The sequence below is a fragment of the Bacillus rossius genome, chromosome 6, assembly GCF_032445375.1.
Source record: "Bacillus rossius redtenbacheri isolate Brsri chromosome 6, Brsri_v3, whole genome shotgun sequence".
NCBI lineage: Eukaryota > Metazoa > Arthropoda > Insecta > Phasmatodea > Bacillidae > Bacillus > Bacillus rossius.
The window spans coordinates 15,960,712-15,975,472 of NC_086334.1; the positions used below are offsets into that span (position 1 = coordinate 15,960,712).

At 40.6% G+C, this 14,761-nt stretch overlaps 1 protein-coding gene across 4 annotated transcripts in view; it reads left to right on the top strand.

Annotated features, from left to right (window-relative positions):
• Positions 1 to 2,851: 2,851 nt before the first annotated feature.
• The window catches only part of LOC134532710 (scoloptoxin SSD14-like), an 80,907-nt gene continuing 68,997 nt past the window's right edge, over positions 2,852 to 14,761 (top strand). The window contains exon 1 of one of the 4 annotated variants that reach the window (XM_063369479.1): positions 2,852 to 3,126. In XM_063369479.1, coding sequence (XP_063225549.1) covers positions 3,097 to 3,126 — 30 coding nt within the window. In that variant the 5' untranslated portion in view covers positions 2,852 to 3,096. Of the gene's footprint in view, positions 3,127 to 11,464; positions 13,961 to 14,761 lie in introns of those variants that run through there. The other 3 variants (XM_063369477.1, XM_063369476.1, XM_063369478.1) reach the window with 3 other exon arrangements.

Here is a 14,761-nt window from a genome sequence, read left to right on the forward strand (position 1 = left end):
ACTGGCTTCACTGATTTAGTTTGCGAATTACTTCCCAACTTTCGAGGGAGGGGTATGTATGTACACCCTCCTCCCTTGCAGCCGCCATGGGCAATCAACTCCATTGGGTGAGACAGATCCTTAACCTCTGCTCGCTCTTGTACTGGCGGCGCGGCGCTAGACGCATCATGCATTGTGCTCGGCTGCTGAGGCGTGATGTGCCAGGGGGGGAAGAGGGGAAGGAACCTTCGTCCCACGAGCTGGCGGACTCCTGAAGTGGTTCAAGGGCGACCCCGCTCGCCCAATCAACTTCGCCGTGACCACTCCGCTGCCCCGGGGGGGCCGTCCGATTAAGCGGCGTTGCCAAGCGAGCCGGTCCGACCATCAGCGCCGCGACTTGTATCGGTGGACGGCTGTCGGTCCGGACAAGTACTGCGAGGGACACGTTCGACATCTCATATTGGCCACCGTTAATATTATTCTTGCTTGATTTAATCGTCCAGGTCTTCCGTCAATCTTAACTCCACTTGATGGTAATGTTCATGAATGAATTACATTTATATATGTTACAATTATTCGAATAAAAGTATTTGAAGGCAATACTATTCGATTATATACATCTAATAAACGAAAATTGTTATTTTCTCTATTAATTATATATGAATAAAATTCTGTATTATCAAAATATGAATATTCATAGGTTCAATATCATTGATATCCAATAGCTTTAGTAGTTATTATTGGATTATTAATTTCATCTATTAAATATATTAATCATAAAAATGGTGTTGCAATGAAGAATAAAGTTATTGCAGTTAACAGCTTTAAAAAAAATTGCTAAATTAAATTTCTCTCAGTTGTAAATATTAACTTTAAACAAGTCTTAATGTATTTAAATTATAAGGGGAACATTTCACAACGGGTAATATTGTAAGTAACGGTTGTAAGAAATAAGCACTTGTAATCACGAACAGGCATTTCACGTATTTTGTCTAAAATTGACACTAACACACAAACGGTTTGGGTGTGTGTGACAAGTCCTGGTGACATAAACACACTTGTAACTGATAAAGATTTGGCAACATAGCCTTATTTAATTAACGCACTTTTAACTGCTATTGCTGTTTAGCTGTGGTATAGATTTGTTTATGTTTATAATTTATCCTTGCTTTTCTTTTAACTCAGTAAGGGGGGGGGGGGAATAAACCACATTTTACTACGAGGATTATTAGTAATCTTGTAATTTTTACCTACCTTCTGAAGTATAAAGAAAATTCCAAGTAGACAAGTGTCAGCTTAATTAGCTACAATTGTCAATAACCCAGAGACTTTCGACCAGCCTGCAAGTATTTAACTTTTAAATTCTGAAAATTCACTTGTCATTACAAGTTTACAAGAGTGCTTTTGTGAAACACTTGTAACAATAGATTTTAACCAATTTGTAAAATTTTTCTTGTTATTTAAAAACTTGTGCTTTTTCGAAATTGACCTTGGTATTATTAATTTTTTTATATTTTGACTTAATGAGAATTTTTTTCAGAAAGTTTTTTCACATTTATTTTCCTGGTCCACAAAACAAATTCTATCATAACGGCACGTGACGTCACTACCGAAATTAACTATTGAACTGGGGGGTTCAACATCTGTCGACACCAAAGTCGTCAGTCTGTTTGTTCATTACCCTGAAGAAAGCGTTTGTGAAGACGACCGAAAACGTCTGTGCGTTCCGCGTGTTCGACGCGGCCAGAACACCACAATCCGTGTTAACATTTTCTAATGACGTCCGCTGAAGACGTACGCAAGCCGACGCGACGTGGAGTTTCTTGGACGTCGTCGGAGAACGCGCGGAGGAATGTTCCGCCGGCGCAGGCGTCAGTTCGGGCGGACTGTAGTCTGCTCGGAGGTCAACGTTCGCAGCCAGGAAACAGCGTTGTTCCGCTGACTCGCAGAGAATATTCCAACCTTTGTGCGCAGAAAGTACGTGTGTGATTCTCGCATCCAGAAATTTTTGGTATTTGAAAAGCGAACATTTTTATTTATCGGTTCATTTATCACGCTCAGCAAAAATTTTTTAAAGAATTTTTACGTTTAATTTCCGTGTCCGAGTTTCGTATTACAGGTTTTTGATTGCAACATGAACACCATGAGAACGCATTTATTTGCTCGTACACCGAGGGTAGATATGTTTACACATTACCGACTGGTGCTGAAAGACTCGCTTACAATTTTTTTTTTTAAATTTTATTAAAGATGAAATATGATGGACAACAATTAAATATTTAGGTACCGTTTTGGAACTTGAACATGAAAAGCACATTGAGATTTTATAACCCCAACCATCCGTCAAATACGTCCGCCGTGATATCCGTTTTCTACAGGTATAATGTTCTGTTGCGCAATCTGCTGGAGTGGTCTTGGTCTAGGGCTGAAACCTGCAAGTCATGCTGATGGTGATTCCGACGACCGAGCGCTACGCCCGCCCCTCTTGCGTCAGCCGCGACGTGCAGCAAGGTTGTGGTTTGTGAATAAAGCGTAGCAGGCGGTTATTGTGGCGTCCCTCGCCACGTTAAGTGACGTTTCTGGCATGTTCGTTAAAAATCGTTGACCGAGGTCTTACAAATTGTATAGGTTTCTGTGACGTTTCAATATAAATTTTACGTTATTATATTGTATTTTTCCACTTTTAAATATGCAGCTGAGTGTATGTAGTGATCGTTAAAAAAAGATTTTCCACAGAAGAGAAGCATGTTGTCGGAAAGATGATTCCAGCTAAACGAGACACTTGTTGACGACTCCAGATGTTTCCCCGTCGTCTTGTCTGCAGTTGTCGGAAGGCGGGGGATGCCCGGAGAGCAGCTCGCTTCCCAGAACCGCGCGTCGCACGGCCTCGGTGGCAGCTGTGATTGGGGAGGTGCGTGCTTCGGCGCCCGCCCGCCAGATCGCACCAGCGTCCCTGCCCGCCACGCCGTCTGCCGGCCCGGGTCACGTGGTGGCCAGTAGCGCGCGCCGAGTCGCCCCGTGCAGCGAGGAGGGTGGGCTAGCCCGGGTGTTTCGTTCGGCGCGTACTCGCGGTGCGTGTGTGTGTGTGTGTGTGTACGCGTGCGACACAGCGAGGACATGAGTCGCAACAACAGCAGCTATGCCATGGTGAGTCCCGTCCTTAGACTGCGGTGGGCATTTACTCTCTCTCTCTATCCAATGCACGATTTCTGCCAATAGCGCCATTCTAGTATCCTTGTGCGCTGTTGCCAGATATACGCCATAGAGCGCGGCAGTTTTAGACAACAGCTTTGTAATGTAATTATTTTTTTTAAGGAAGATTTCGAATGAGTAATTGTTTAATACATTTTATTGTTGTATTTGATCAAGAACATCATCTGATAATATTCCACTTTTTACTTCTAAGGAAAACGTAACCGAAAGAAGCGACATTTGTTTTAACGATTATGGCAAATTATTATAAATAATTTATTATACAAAATGTTGGCTCTGTTTGAGCATAGTATATAATGTAATGGAATTCCTTGTATTAAATAGTGACTGACCACTACAAATTGATTCTCCTATGAAATTATAATTAATGTTTAGCATTGAATTGTTTTTTCTTTCATAAAAACTAAAACTATAATACCTACTTTTAATAAACAACATTTTATGTTCTAAAAACTCCAAGAAATAGCCAAATTAAAAAATATATATAAATATTATATAATAATTTTAGTTTTAAGCCGGGTAGTAACACTTTAGCAACAGTGGACGCAATTTACTTTGTACTGCAATCTAAGCGTGACACACGAGGAGGTACCAGTTTGTGAACTACACAACCCGACTCTAGAACGCAAGTCACGCAATGCAAAGTAAAACGTTCACGATTGATACGGTAGCACTCGTTCGTATTCTTCACAAGACGCAAGAGCAACACAGATTGGCCAGATTTCAACTTCTTGCCCTTTTAGCTGGCGTTTCCTAGGTGTACTCGGGTAAACGCCGAATTCAAATTTATTTTAGTGATTTTTTTTCGGACTTACCCAACAAACTTGTATAATGCTAAGTTAACCCCGAGTAAACCTATGTTTACTTCTTCTACCATTACCCTTAACTAGGGGCATGCATATTTCTCGAAAAGGTTCCGAGACTAGGGGAAAGTTAAAACACCGCAGAATCGTCTGTGTTTCGGGATTGGAAGAGTTCCTTTCGGGTAGATGTCGATTGTTACAATGCCGATTACAGTAATTCAGTGCGGAAGCAAACGCTTTCTGAGTGGCTCGGTCAAGTAAGGCAACTCAGACTGTTTGCTTAGTCAGACAACACTGCGACACAGTGTGCCGCAAACTGTATTGTCATCATAGCTTCTGCGGGCCTCGTGGTCCGTGTGCCAGAACCCAGCATCGAACCAAGGTCCCGCGAAGAGTTCCAGGCTGCGGAGTGCCGCCCACTACGTCTTGTGAAATTGAGGTTATGTGTGGCTGTCTGTGAAAAAGAAGATACTGAGTTAATTCCAAAGAGTTGTTAAAATTTGTTTCTTCGGCGGGGTCGCGGTAGGGACTCAAACCCACGTGCTGCTGAGCAGTGGCGTAGCCAGGATTAGCGTATGGGGGGTGTTAAGAAGCATGCCCCCCCCCCTTCCCCCCGTATTAAAGCGGGGGGTCCGGGGGTCCTCCCCCGGGAAAATTTGGATTTTAAGGTGTAAAATAGTGCTATTTTAGCAGTTTTCGGTACTTAAATTTAAATATTGTAATGGTAAAAATTTTATTAATTTTAATATGAAATTTTGTTTGAGTGATGAATAAGAAATTAATTAAAGATTTGGTGCTAAGGGGGGGGGGGGTTCGAACCCCTAAAACCCCCCCCCTGGCTACGCCCCTGCTGCTGAGGGCAATGCGATGAATGAAGAAGTGGAAGGAAATAAATGAGTGAGATTTTGAAGGGGAAAAAAAAAGAACTGGTTTGAATCCCAGCGTGAGCTGTTTCAGTCGTACTGCCTGCCCTGTGCTCTAATTGCCAGAGTTTGTAGATTGATTGAGCAGAGAGAGTGCATCAGCCGTAATTACTGGGCTTGCACAAAATGTGATGATGATGTCGGTAATTGGTTGCGGCGCGCCTGGAGTAAGAGGCCAAGCCACCGCTTCGAAGTGCCAATGAGAAATTTTTTTTTCCCTCTCGATCAGGAAAACCATTTGCAACCGATGTAGGTAATTACTTGTGGACATGAGTGAGATGACACACTGCACAAGGAGACAGCCTCGCTCAACACGGGACCGGGGAGCGCCCCCCCCCCCCCCCTTTTCTAATCCTGCCATAGGCCAAGCGTCTTAGCAGCCACTGATGTTGGCTGGCTGGTTATCGGAACTGCTCGGCTGGATTTCCTCTAATTCCAGACGTCTTGAGCTGGGGTCGCAGTGCCACGACGAGCACGACACGACAGGCCCGATACGCTCAGCAGCCAATGAAACACCACCACCAGTCGCCGTGACGTCACCCCGACAATATGCGCGCCCCGACGGCGCCGAAGAAGCTGATTCTATTTCTAATTCTGTCGTGTCGTGCCGCACGGCGGAATACTCGCAGAACTAAACTTCTAAAATATTTACCTACTTGTTAAATCTTTGTGCTGAAAGAAAGCTAAGTTTCGTTTTACGTTTGAGTACACTTTTGTAGTGTGACTTCAACTGTTTATTACGTTTAATTTTTAGCATAGCTAACAGCGGAATTATTTTATGTCCCTTATCAATATTCCTTTTATCTAAAATAAACAATCTCGTTTTGTGCAATAGATAACTAAATATTATATTGTTATGTACTTCAACTATCAAAAGGAAATAAAAGATTCCTATACGGCCTACACTGTTTTTGGTACATTATATACTGCATTTTTTTGGTGTGGAATGATTTTCCGACAGCCATATTAGAGTTCGTCGTGTTAGTGTTGACGTGGTATCGTGACTATGCTATTAACTATGTCGTGCTAGGACGTTGCATGACGCCTAATCGGATTTGTCGTGTCGTGTTGGTCGTAGAATTGCAACTCCAGCTTTAGCTTTATACTGGCTGTTTCAAACATATTGACTGTTGATCGATGCGAAAGTCTCCTGTAGTCTCACACATATAATCTGATCGCATTTGGTAATGTCATATAAGTGACATTAGCTAGATAATGGAATCTTTTCATATCAGTAACTTTTCATTTTTTTTTTTACTTTTTTCTATATCGCTTCATATCGTCTATATTACATACAGACCATCTATATATATATATATATATATATATATATATATATATAAGTAAATAATTATACACTGGCAAAACAACATCTGCCTGGTTCTGCCAGTGATAGAAATTATTTTGCACACTTGACATTCAAATTAAGAAGACATCTGACAACGCCGGATACTGCAGCTAGTTCTCAATAAGAATTGCACGTGGACAGATAAAGGTTTAATGAACAAAAATTAAAACATAACATCCCGTGACCACTAAGATTGTCTGATAAACTTTCTAACTTCAAATCCATTTGAAGTGAAATCATTGAATTTGGGTGGCGATAGTCTCGTTCTGTAAGCACGAATTATTTCTTCCTTCAACCCAGTTAGGGGTCGTTGACTTAAGTGATTCGCTTGTAAATAAATGACTTTTTTTTTGTTTTTTTTTTTACGGGAGTTGGTTATTTCATTTTTAACTAAGGCCTGTTTCACAAAGGTATTTTTATCAAGATTGTAAAAGAAAAAAAAATCTTGTATATCACAAGTTGTTACAAACTAGCGTTTCACGTAGATTTTATAAAGTTTCAGGTGTAGTTGTTTGTTACTTTTTAGCAGCAGCATAATTTTGTTTATGACTAGTTCACTTTTGTACTTTTTTTTTTTTTTGACATTTTAACTTATTAGAACTGGACCTCATATTTCTTGGAGGATAATAAGTGAACTTGTAAATTTAACATACTTAAAATGTGGGCTATGTAGAAAGTTAGTAATCAAAAACTTCTAGTTTTTAAGCTACAGCTTTCAACAACCAAGGGTTTTTTTTTTTTACTATCAATGTAAAATTCACTTGTCATTCTACGTCTCCAATAATGTTGTTTTGCGAAATACTTGAAACTTTTGAAATTCTTACATGTTAGTTATGAACTTGTGAAGTGCCGCTGGTGACTGAGGAGGTACCGGACCCCGCCGCCAGGGTCCGCCACTCGTCAGGAGCGGGAGAGAGCGGCCGGCCTGTGATAGCCTTCGGCAGTTCGTTGGCGCGGGTCAGCTACGCCGAGAGGTTGTCTCGATCCCATAAGAACAATGTAGACAGCCCGACACTCCGCTCTGACGTCATCTCCAGCCCCGCCGTTCCCAGCCGTAATACTACACCTGCTGACTGACGGCTTTCTCTTATCAGCTCGGCTCGTTTCACATGTCTGATACGCAATACTTATAGCATTTCATTTATGCTTTGTAGATTACTGTTATTATAATTGCTTTGGTATGCTTTTCAAATGACAATATGCTGTGACTGAAAACAAGGATGAATTATTAATTTCAACATATTTTTTCAGTGACAGTAAAAATTTTCAAAATATCAATGATGAATCCATGAATTTTTAAAAATTAATATAATTAATATGTAACAACTAAACAAAATGGTTTATTTGTATTTATTTCTCAGCAAGATTATAATATTTAAAATAATTGCATATCAATTTCTTAGTGTTTAATAAAAGTAGCCATAGATCATTAAAACATTTTGGGAATGTTTGCAATATAAATAAACTGAAGTTAGATTTAAAAATAAATTTCTAACATGAATAGAGCAGTTTTTCGTGTAATCGTTTCATCTTCTTTTGCATCATACTCGAGCGTTTTCATCACTTTTACTTCGTCAAAGAACAACAATGCGTTCGAAGTCTAGCAACGAAGAACGTGCTACATCCAAAAGTTCAAACATGTTTTACTAGGATACGTTTTCTCATGTCAAATGAAGATGCCCATCGTTGAAGAGTTGAAAGTCCAGGCAATGGGAAGTTAAGTTTCTGTTTTAAAAATAAATAACATCGCTTACTAAAATAACGCAAAGTGAAAGCGAGAGATATTTCCTCATTGGTCCAGTTTACTCTTTTTTGCAACGAAAGTAATAAGTCAATTTGATTTTTTGAAAAAACACTTGAAAGAATATTCCGCATGCGGAACTCTAACGAAGAATGATTTTTCCAAGTTTTAATGAAGGTACAGCATTTGGTTTAAGACGTTTTTTAGCGCATGTATTTAACAACTCAGCTTTCAAGTCGGGCTCGTAATCATCATCTATCTGTAAAGTGCTCTGAACATATGTAAGTTGTTTTTGGATTCCACTCACCATCACGTCGGCATTTCTGAACTCACACTTTCAACAGATGATCATCGCGTGGGAATAGATGATATTTTATATGATTTGATTCAGGTAAAGATTTTGTTTTTACCAAACTATCTGTACACACAGCCACTGTACACCGCGTACCTGGCATTTTAATGTTTAAATACAACTTTTTAACAGCGTTTAGCCTAACAAAACAAATCCACTTTAAATTCGTGTTCTTAACATTTTGCCTGCTAGTTATAATTAACGAAGCACCTGTGCACTTATGATATAAGCAACACTAACATTTTATAACACACGCACTCTCAATTAAACTCTCTCACAAAAATAACTCTCCCTGCATTACGCTGTAGTTTGACACGTTATTACGAGCAAATGTGCTTGTAAACAAAGTAAATGATAGGAGCGGACGGGCTGACAAGCCGAGCCGGGGCTGCAAGCGGCGCGATGCGCAAGCGATCGAGGCAACCTCTCTCTACTAACCTTGAGCTACGCCCCCTTAGTGGTGCGTGCCCTCGCCACCAGCCGCCGACCTTGAAACACTCCGCCACTTCCCCCGCCCCGAGGTTGACAACCTCCGTCAGACTTCTAGAGGTCTCGGAGCGTTTCCAGCCTTTCGTGCTGCTGAAAATCAGTTCAATGTCTCGATGAATGATTTTTTTTTTTTTTTTTTTACTGATTTCTCCATATATTTAATACTTTATTGTTCATAGTCCATCAACACTGATAAATATAGTTCGTCTGATGGTGTGTTTGTAAGAAGTAATGTGTGAAAACTACTGGAACATATTTCAAAAATTTCTTTCATTGTTATAAATCAACGTTACTTCAGATTATATATATATATATATAATCAGTGAGATATATCAACATTTTTAACTTAAAAAATAGGTTAAACCAAACCAAATGTACTGTTTTCTTGGCTTACGTTGCGTAAGCCGTTACACATATAAGGAAATATGTTTTCATCTCTTTATATTGGATGGTGTCACGGGCCGCGATACAGCGATAGCAATAGGCTTAAATATAAATTAATTTTCGTTATTATTGTGATTTAATTTTATAATAAAAGAGACACATGCAACTTTTTTTTCTTTACTACTTTATTATGGTAATACCACTGCGGATATCAGTTATTTCCATCGCAGCATATACGGAGCTGTGTGCCTATGCTGATCAGAATGTTTTGTGACGAAATGGAAATATATAACCCTTCAGTGATGTTTTCACAATAGAAAAAACTAATACACTCATCAACGTTGAAATAGCCATAGTACCGGACCACGTGTTTGATATTTTACCATTCTGACAGCCTTTAAAAAGGAAACAGTGACATGTCGCAAATATACTTCCACACTATTATCCTTCGAGCAGATGCCAGTTTCCATTCGGTGATTTTTCCCAGATCAGTGGTTTACATGATCGACGTTGATTAATTCATGTAGTGCGTTCTTGAGAGACCTGCCTGTGCACTCTAAGAAAAGCGGTCGAAAGAATATTCCGCCAAAAAAAAAAATCGCTGCAAAAATTTTAGCTTCAGCCCCATAGTGTGACACCAGCCTTACTGTACTAAATTTGTGTCCTAGGTGACGAGCTTAACATTATTGTTTACAGCCTTTTTAAAATTACCATTCGTCGAGTTTGCTAGTATTCGTTACTAAGAACAAGGACTCAATGCAAGATAAAAGGTCATAAAAGGTCAAGGTCATACAAGATAGCCGCCGTGACGTCACCATCCATGGTGGCGGGCACCTGCTCCCCACTCCGACTCCAGGGCCAGTACTGACTTTTGTGTAAGTACTACTGACTTCGTAGCATGACGGAAGTGTAACACTCGTAGGGCAATATGGAGTGAGGAGCTCGATGATTTCATGAGTGGGGCATGTTCGCATTGTAGCGCACTCGCATGTTTGAGCACTTGCCTACCTGAGTACTTGCCTACTTGCACCCTCACATACTTGCGCCCTCACATGCTTGCGCGTTCGCATTCTTGCGTTCTCGCTGACGCGACGCGACGTGACATCGGCGCCTAATGCATAGGCCAAACATCGGCCACCGAAGCCAAGGAAGTGGCGGCCAGCCAGGCGCTTATTTCCATGCTTGCCAACCGAATTGAAATTATCGTTTTGGTTCGTCAATACAAAAAAGGAACCTGTCAGCATTTCAGTAAGTATAAATTTATACATATACTAGATAATGCCCGGCATGCGTTGCAATGCCTCAATCAATATTTTTTTTGTAATTTTTTTAACGTATTCTAAGCATCTCTCTTTATCTCTCTAATTCTCTATCCCTCTATGTATATCTCTATAACTCTCTCTATATTTATATTTATATCTCTATCTCTCTATATATCTTTCTACATATATATCTCTATATATCTTTCTAGCGGACCCGACAGACATTGTCCTGCCCAAATGTACTTTTTGTGAGATATGGATATGGCGGTAAGTATTTCTACGCTGGACATTTTGTATCTTCTCATTATACATACCCCTCCTCTTGGGCACGCCACTGCCGTTACCAAAAACCTTTCCCATGGTTACGCAGAAGGCAACAACAATGCAAAAGCCCGTTGCCATGGAGGCTAATTATCAACAATGCTTAGTTTTTTTGCTTTTAAAGCGTGTTTTTTTAGTTTTTTCTTAACTCAGAATCGAGATAAAATATCCAATTGTGAATCGAAACCATCCTCGAATCCCCGTGAACTCACACAAAAAATTTCATCAAAATCGGTCCAGCCGTCTAGGAGGAGTTCAGTGACATACACACGCACACAAGAAATATATATATATATATATATATATATATATATATATATATATATATATATATATATAAAGATAAAGATTACGAGACTTGGCCCTATTCTAGACCATCAGTTATGTCACTGGCATGTTCTCCGTGTTCTAATATATATTTATCACCGTACTCTGTACCAATACAGTGGTTTCATCCTCTTATTTCGTAGACATTCAAGTTGCACGCCTGTTTTTTTTATATTCGAAATATTACTTTAGTTATCAATGGCCCATTTATTAAGAACTTGCTCCAGGATACTGCTATCCCAATTTTGGGTTTTGACATCTTCGATATCCCATATGACCCATGCAGTGGCCATACCTTGAATTTTTCCGGGGAGGGGAGGGGAAATAAAAAAAAATTAAAGTTCAAACACGTGTATTCAAAAAGAGCTTACATTACTATGGGCCTGCCGAAGTGGCCGCAATTGACGCAGCTTCCCACACAGTTGTAATTACAGGCGTTGTAACAGCTCACATTGCATTACACTGCCTTCACTTATATATCGCAAATATTTTTTACAACTTCGGTTATGAGTATGGAATGTATAGTATGTCCTGGTTATAAATTGTAATAGTATCAACTGTAAGCGTGGCAGTGTTTTGGTTCAAGGTCACAATTAAAGAGAAACTTAAAACAGTTTAAGATAAGCGCATGCTCGAATTCTCGCTCGCAGAGCCACATACGCAAAATGGCGACTCCTGAGCGTAAACCGTTTTGTGTTCTGCAATTTGCTAAGAGTGTGACTGTAATTTTCAATTCAACGTGCGTTTCGTCTAGAGTTTAATGGACGACTTGGGGTATCCTCCCTCTGACGTCACGGTGTCACGTGGCACAAGGGGAGAGGGGTGGAACTGTGGGAAACAAAGAAAGCAGTCGCTGCCCTATGCTGCATATGGCCGCAAGGAATCATTCAGTATTTTTTCCTTTCAAGCATTTGAACAATGGTACAATTTTGTCAACGAAAATGCTTTCAACATAGCTTATTCCATTATCAGTAGCTGTTTGTTTACATTCTGTGTCTCACAGTTGACAGTGGCGCTTCAACCGGCCGTTACTTGAACTGCTTGGCTCCACCCCATTTCAAGTGATCCATTGCCAAAGTCTCTGACCATTCGATTTGTCGTAATGGTCGAGACTACAGAGCTATTTTTCGCTGGCCTCCACGTTCACCTGACATAACGCCATGCGAATATTTTTTTCCCCTTTTAGGGCTAATGATTTGCCAGAGTTGAGACACAATTGAAGAGGCCATTGCTTCCATTATGTACTCCGTAAGTGTTAACCAAAGTGTAGGGATAATTGGACTTAAGGTTGGATGTGAAGGTACACATATTGAAAATTTGTAATAAAAACTAGGTTAGTTTACCTTTAATTTGTAAATAGTCTAAATTAAACTGTTATAATATACCATTGAAACTCCGTATATTCATTGCTTGATCAAAACGATGGAGGTGAACATTATTTGTTTCCTGAATTTGAAATGTCAAATACAAACTGCGTTGCAACTGGAGTTTAAAAGGCGACAAATGATTTAATAACCTCAACAATGTGTCAATAACGCACGCTATGACACAAGTTCTTGTCATTTCTAATGATAAAGTAAATTTTGATCATAGGATTTCGCGGCCATTGTCTGAAGTTGCTTGGCTTCTAGGTTGTAGTTTGACTACAACATAGAAGCAAAGCAACTAAAAAAAAAAAAAAATCAGTTTACAAATTTGATAATTTCCAGGAGCCAACTTCAAATGCATAGTAGTAAAATTTCATTAGTACATAGTTTTTCTAAATTCCAACTATGATGTAATGATGTTACGCCTGATAATTTCAAGAGCCTACTATTTGCATGTGAACTGAATTGTAATTTAATATAGTTTAAAGACGGTGGTTGCGATGGGGGGCATAATGCCGGATTATGAAAGAATGGAGGAAAAGAGAAGCCAAGATGAGATGGGATACAGCTGTTGCAACATATTTAAAAAATATATATGAGCAAGTCTTTCAGTACTCGCCAGTCATGTTTAATTTCTAACCTCGGTAACGAACAAATTCATGTGTTCTCATGTTGCAAATACACTCATAATTCGAAACTCGGAAACGAAATATAACGTAGAATTTCGTTAAAATAATGGTGAGCGTGATAAATATATACGAAAATTGTGTTTTCAACTACATTTCTTGACGCGAATTACACGTTTCCGCACCCTCCATTAGCAATCGCTACCGGAGCATCTACGTCGACTATCGAATCATTTGATTAGCAAACTGAAAATTTAAATTGTGTAATCAAACTGCTCCGATAAAAGCGAAAAAGACTTGAAAAAAAATACTAAATCAAGGCTTTGAACTTGATTTTCGACAATGAATTTTATTAAAATACTGCCCAACTTTGTTTTCAAGCTTTTTCGGCGTAGTTTTGCCTCGCGTGCGCGTATAACTGCCGGCGGCACGTCACAGATAACAACAGTTGCGTAATGAGGAAGCTGTCAGTGCTGCCAACTGTTGCGCGGCGCGCGGCGGAGGAGCGCTGCCCGCGCGGTCACGTGACCGCAGCCGGGCCGTTGTTGACAAGATGGCGGCCCGCGTGCAGCTGGCGGCGTGACGGATGTTTTCTCGCGACCGGGCGCGCGCGCACGGGGGAAAATGGCGCACGGCTGGGAGAACGTGTCGCTGCTGCAGGAGTTCGCGACGGCCGGCGAGGACGTGAAGGACCTGTTCCGCGACGAGTACGGCATGGAGGACTGGGCGAACAAGGGCGCGTCGCCCGCGCGCCGCGGCACCATCGTCAACATGAGCTTCCGGTCGAGCTCCGACTCCGACAGTGACGCGGCAGGTTACGTCAAGGTGAGTCGTTTTACCGGGCCGGGGGAGGGGGAGGGGGAGGGGGACTGTCACGTGGCAGTTTCCAGCCAATCAGTCGTTTCACAGAGCGGCCGTGCGTGTTTAAAAAAAAGTAAGGGAGGAAAAGTTGGGTGGGGGGCTAAAGAGAGAGAGAGCGAGTTAGTCTTTCTTTCCTCGTTGTTCGATTGACCATTCTTGAGACTGTAAAGCGTAATGTAGAGTATTGACTTAGCCGGTTTCATGTCCTTTTACAACAATGCGCGCTGAAGATTATTATTGTTGTTGTTGTTCATAGACACACTATGCTCTACAAGTCGGGAATAGGTATTGGTGAAAAATCGACCATTCCAGCTCAAAAGAGGGTATGAGGTTAATGCTTTGGGGGGGGGGAGAGAGAGAGAGAGAGAGAGAGAGAGAGAGAGAGAGAGAGAGGTGAATGTTGCCACACAATTAAAAAATTACAAACGGAAGGACATTATTTATTTTTAAAAAACATTTAACAATATTATTTGCAAGCATTAGTTACGAATTTTCTAATTACAGCTTCTTGCACCATGTTTGCAATAACCCATTGATGGTGAATGCTTAGCATAGCTAACCCGTTTTAAACCTGTTTTCGCCAATAGTATTCTTAGACATTTAGTGATACATTTATTACATTTGGGCTAATAATTTGTTGTTTATAATTTTATTTCTGTGTATTTGTTGTTTTCGAAAGCTGCCTTACCCTTCCCCCAGCTCTCTTTCCCCTCCCCACTCCCCTCCCCTCCCCTCCCCTCCCCTCGGATGCGCCCTTTTCATTCC